The following is a 6,000-nucleotide window of genomic DNA, read 5'->3' as shown; positions in this document are numbered from 1 at the left end:
CAACCATGTAAACTGTGAATCTGAATCTGCAACCGTCTCCAAGAGCCATATCCATGAAGCTAGAACTGCATTTGTAACAAGCATGCTATTGGCCCCAACTTTACCTTAGATCTGCCAGTTGTATGTGCTTGTGAGTATCGAAGGAATGCAAAATATCTATGAGCCAGACTCAGCCCTCAGAGATCAGACAGACAAAACTGGTGGTTTCTTTTTTCTTCCAAATGGTAGCATCTGACCCTTAGGGTTTTTAATATACCTACCAGCTCCTACCACAATATTATAAATTGTCATAGTTCATTTTCTGTAATATGTTATATTTACATAGTCTGTGGCAACATCATATAAAACACAAGACTACGGAAGCATATGCCTCAGCAGGCTACCTTAGGTATACTCGTATCATATACATATATTTATGGGGTTTTTTGGTTTATTTTGTTTTCTTTAAGTAAACCTTATTGCTTACAATCTCAACAGATAATTTTCCCACAGTTGTTTGTTTCTGTTGTGGTCATAGTGTGTGTTTTTTTTTTTTTAAACAGAAGGCACTAAGTCACCCAGGTAATGCACCTTGTGTGATTAATGCTATCAAATGCATTTCATGTACTTAACCTGTTGTGACTGTGATGTGTGAAAAATCTTTTACCCTTATTTGGGAATCACTATCACTCTGTTTTGTAAACATTAAGTAAAATACCTTTTTAGATGCACCCTCTCCTCACCTTATGGGCTAAATTCTTGCAGGTAATACACATGTAGTATGCATACCAGAAAACCTGTATGTAGCAGTGGGAGAGAACGTTGGAAGTTGCCTGCCTCTGTGCAGGATCCTCCACAAAATTTTAGAGACCTCTCAGCATCTCTGTAACTGAAATAGTATATATGTGGGCATGAGTATAACAGGGCTTGGCTATGGAGAAGCTAGCATCATCCATATGTATTTGTGTGCTCACATGTATCAACACAGACCAGTGCAACCATGCCATGAAAAACTCTACTCTCAGCAGGAAAAAACTATAGTCACAACTGGTAGAATATGGTTCATATTAGTGACACTTTTCCAGCATATTTGTGTCCATTAAGACTGTGTCTATTTTAGAAAAATTGCTTTCAATTGTTTTGTACAGTTTTTTTTCCATTGAGTCATCTGGGTTTACATGACATGGCTGTCAAAATGCTTGTGCCCAGTCCACAACACAATTTACATGGCTAGTAGCACCAGGGAAACTATACAGATGCAGGAAAATGGCTCAGAAATGTTAGTATAGATGCACCGTTAGAGGTCAGTTTCCTCACATTAGCCAGAATTTGGCATGCTCTCTGTGTTTATCTGGAGAAGGTTTATTCATGTTAGAAACACATGGCTATATGGACCATATTGCTTGTCTTGTTATAACTATTTCATAGTGAATAGGCAGGAGACATGGAATTTATTCTTGGTTTTGTCACTGATCTGCTCTGTGACCTTGGGCAAGACACTTCACTTCTCTGTGCCTCTGTTTTCTCTCCCACCCTTCCTCTGTCTTGAGTTTACAGTCCAAGTAAGCATCTGGACAAAGACTGTCTCTGTGTTCATACAGCACCTAGCATAATGGAGTCGTGATCTTGGTTGGGGCCTCTAGGCCCTACTCTAATACCGATACATTATTACTGTTATTTATAACATCTGAAATACTTGTTTGTTATAGTGACTACAAAGTGTTGTAAAAATAAAAATACACGTTTTGGGAACATAGGAGTTCTCATACTTCATGAGAACAATGGTCCCTTCAGCTGAGATTCCTGTGTTTGACAGTAGCCAGTGCCAACTGTTTCAGAGGAAATTGCATTAAACCCTGCATGAAGTAGTAATGGGATAAACTGCCCACAGGATAAGCTTTTTCTCAACTGGGTAGAGGTTATCTTTATGCATTGGAGCCTAAGAATTTAGATCCTTCCAAATTTACTATTGTAATTCTGGGTGTGTTCTTTCATAAGTCACTGGTGGAGCTCTGGCTCAAATTGTTTATGCAGGGACTGAGTTTTTTGTAGTCTATCCAAAGCATCATGGAAGGACCACTTCCCAGGAGTGAATCCTGTATCTGCAGAGCACTGTTTATGTTAACAAAGGCCTTAGTTTCAGAATGTTTGATTATGGTAACTGGTTTTAAAATAAAAAGACTAAAGGGAACGTCTGAATTCCCCCTTGTAAAAACACGCTACAGTATTCTACAGTAACTTCCTCAAGTTCTGCAGCAGTATTATGGTGCAATGCAGGAGTCTGGACAATTACTACTGTAGATTATTGCTGTACATACTTTTATTATAAGGGACATTATCTTTGTGAATGGAGATCGGACCTAAACCAAAATCTTCAGGGCAAGCACCCCCATTCCAGAAGGTGACCTGTGGCTCTGCACTTCATGACTGGCTCTATTTAAAATAGGCGAAAGCAAAAGTTCACACATGGATGCGGGTGCGCATTTTGTGGCTAGGGTCCCTATGGAGTTGTGACAGGCAGGGGCAAAAGAGGGTGCCCCGTGAAGGTACTGCTCTCATGCAATTTTGGAGAGGAAAAGCCCCAGCTGAGGACTGGGGAGGGGGTCAGCTTTGGCCTGAACTTTGCTCCTCGGCTGCCCTCTCGCTGGGGGTCTGTGTGCTGAGGCCGGGGGTGGGGGTTGCGCTGCAAAGGCAGGGCAGTTTGCTGGGCCCCAGGCCCCCCCACACCTTGCTCAGCCTTGGGCATTGTTTGCACACCTCGTTCCTTCTGCTTCCGGAGGCAGCGCCGGGGATGATTTGCTGCAGATGACATCAGCTGTGGATGCTGGAACAGCGGCGGCAGCAACGCGCCGGGATGTGCTGGGTCCCCTCCTCCTCCCCGGGTCCCAGCCCTGCACCGTCTCGGTATAAAAGCGCCGCCGCCTCCCCGCCCGCCCTCACTCTCCTGCTGCCCGCAGCCCGGCACCACTCGGCAGCTCGGCGCCGAGGAGGGAGGCACCGCTGGAGATAATCCTTTCCCTCCCTGCCCACCGCCCCGAGCAGCAGCAAGAGGAGGAGAGGGGCTGGCAGGATGGCGACCGTGGTGGTGGAAGCGGAGCCGGACCCGTCTTGTAGCATCCCCAACCCCACGTCCCCCACGCCCAGCCTCTCGCACCGCTTCCTCGACAGCAAATTCTACCTGCTGGTGGTCATCGGCGAGCTCGTGACCGAGGAGCACCTGAGGCGAGCCATCGGCAACATAGAGCGAGGTAAGGTGCCCGGCCCGCCCCGAGAACAGCCCTTCTGCTGCGGGTGGGAGGCACGGGGGCAACCACAGGTTGCACAGAAGTCCTTGCTGTTGTCTCCTCTTTGGAGACCCTCCCCCCTTCTCCCTCTTTATCGGCCATAAATGCCCCCGGTTCGGCGCCCGCCCTTGGCTCCTCACGTCTGCCACGAGCGGGGCTGCAGCTCGCAGCGTCCGGCGCCAGGAGTCAAGATGTTGCCTTCACTAAACCACAAGGCGAAAAGAATCTGATGCAACCACTCCCTTTGCTCGGAGGGGGGAAAATCCTCCGCTCCGAGCTGCAGCGCTAACAGTTGGCAACGGGGCTAGCCCAGCCCAGACAGGCTTCAACCTCCTCGGCTGGCTGACGCGCCTTGGAGGGGTCGGGAGGGTGGCCGGGGCTGGAACCGGCGGAGGGGGGCAGCTGTGGTTCCCTGAAGCGGTTTTGGTGGTTCCGTTTGGCGCATGGGGGGAGAATTTTCCTCTTAGCTCGAGGAGCGCCCCACCTTGCGTGACATCATTGCCCATTTTTCCATTTCACAAGGAAAACTGGGGAAAGCCAAACGGAATTCTCTGCCTGCTGGAGAGGGGGCTTATTTTCTGCCCCTTTTCTTTACACCGCCCCCCCCCCCCGACCTACAGCCTCATAGGTGTCCCTTCTCCAGCGAGAATGTCCAGACATAAAGAACGGGGGACAGAGACTGCAGGAATCTGATCTTTGTGGTCAAGCCAATGTTAATCGAGTAGTTTAGGTGCAGTATCATGAGACATACGTGGCTATTTAGTCCATAAAGCAGCAGCAGAAATAAGGGAGGAGGCTCCTTCTATATCGCGCTGGCTTCCCCCGCACAAAGATCTGCAGTTGGCTTTTGCTGCACCCACACAGCCTAAGACACAAGGCAGGAGAAGGTGAACGGGTGAGACAACAGACCTCTCCCTCCACTGCAACTGATCTCGAGCCGTCCCCCCCACTATTGCTTCTCTGTGTCCCCCCCGCCATTGTTACTCCGCTGTGCTAGTGGTTTTTTCTGCAGAGGTCGTTCCGGTCTTCTGCAGCAGCAGCAATGCCTCCCTCGCTTTCTCTATTCCCCTCTTGCTGCTGCTGGAGTCTGTCTGCCCAGAGATACCGGCTCGTGGGCGTGGTGCAGTCCGCACTGCGGTCCCTATGGCAGCCCATAGCGGACAAAGGGCGTTCACATAGCCAAGAAAAAATACATTTTTAAACAATTATTTTTAAAAACAAACTGCATTTCGTCACTGCAAAATAAAATCTAAGAGATTTGGGGAGTCGTAGTTCTGAATAGCGAGAAACCCCTGAGCAGGAACGCAGCTGCTTCTATTGTTTCTAACTTTCAGCAATAAGAGTTTTTGTTTGCTTTAGAGAATTTTATAGGAATAGATTTTTATAGAAGAAAAACAACAAAGATTTAAGTGATTAAAATTTAAATATCTAAACATTCACTCTCACAATCCTTACATTATCCAGCTACAGGCTGCTGCTATTATTCAGAATATTTGCTATATTTTTTTTTAAAAGTCACAACTCCATCAAAATATAAGTAGGAAAATCACGATTTTCCAATCAGTCCTTGCTATTGTTTCTAAATAATAGATTTCAGTGAATTGGAAAATGCTATGATGGCACAATATTGATATGTAGTACAAGTAAAACCATTACTAGATGCCATAGTTTATTAAGCTACATTACTGATGTTTTTGTAACAAATGTGTTTTCTTTTTTGGGCTGATGAGGGTAGAGATTTCAGAAAATGTCCATTGTCAGAGGGAGACCTTTTAAACAGTGAATTGGTTACCGTTCCTGGCTTATAGGTGTGGTTCAGCAGTCTCAATAGGACTTCAATTGTCTCTTCCTATTGTAGCTTCACCACCCACCATCTGTCTTACTTCATTATTTTTTTCCCAAATTTATTTTTTACTCCTTTCTGATTAAGGATTAGCTAGTCACAGCTAACCACCTTTTAAAATTACCTTTTTTATCTTTATAGCTGCCATTGTCTTCCAGTGAAAACTGTTGTTGCTCTGCTCTGTAATTTAGAGCCACTTGGTCAGTGTATTTTCCTAATTTTACTCAAGTTTTGATTGAGTTAAAGCTGAGTTGGCTGCATTTTTAAATCAAATTATTAATAATTAATAGAGCAAACGGATGTGTCTTCTGCCCTCAAGACATCTGATGTCATCCTTCCTCTGAAGAAATCCTCTTCAGGCTCTTGAAGCTTCTGCTGTGTAATTCCTGCTGTACGGTTTCCATTGCTGCCACCCAAACTCACAAAGCATAGCATATTTTAAATATTTATAAGCAACCCTGTGGGCTGTCTACTCAAAATTTTGGATTAGAAGTCACCTCTCTCCTGCAGGTGGCAGATCTGATTAGGAATTCAGCTGCTGGAGATATCACTGATTTTATGTTCATCTGCTTTGTTCTGGATTAACACACTGGGGGAGTCTGTAGCTATATATTTGTGGAATAAATATGGGCTTGATGAATCTCCTCTTTTCAGAGGAAAGCTCACTACTATCTGGAAAAAATAGTCCATTCCAAAACCATCCATTCTCAACAAGGCCTTCAAGAGTTCAGCGTCCCTGTTAACTCTTCTTCTTTGCTGTCTTGTCTGGTATGTCTTTTGAGCATCATCACTGAAGATTGTGGATTCTTGTACAGTACTGAAGAAAAACAGAATCAGAGAAGATATTATCTGATAATTTACATCAGTGGGTTGGTCTTACACAGCCTGGATGAT

At 45.4% G+C, this 6,000-nt stretch overlaps 1 protein-coding gene across 1 annotated transcript in view; it reads left to right on the top strand.

Moving 5' to 3' along the window:
- The first annotated feature begins 2,895 nt into the window (after positions 1-2,895).
- The window catches only part of MAP1B (microtubule associated protein 1B), a 98,958-nt gene continuing 95,853 nt past the window's right edge, over positions 2,896-6,000 (top strand). Inside the window, exon 1 of the mRNA XM_074952763.1 lies at positions 2,896-3,227. Within this exon, the coding sequence (XP_074808864.1) occupies positions 3,050-3,227 (178 nt within the window). The 5' untranslated portion in view covers positions 2,896-3,049. The remainder of the gene's footprint in view (positions 3,228-6,000) is intronic.

This window comes from Natator depressus, chromosome 5, assembly GCF_965152275.1.
Source record: "Natator depressus isolate rNatDep1 chromosome 5, rNatDep2.hap1, whole genome shotgun sequence".
Classification (NCBI taxonomy): Eukaryota; Metazoa; Chordata; order Testudines; family Cheloniidae; genus Natator; species Natator depressus.
This window is presented reverse-complemented; position numbering and strand designations above follow the sequence as displayed.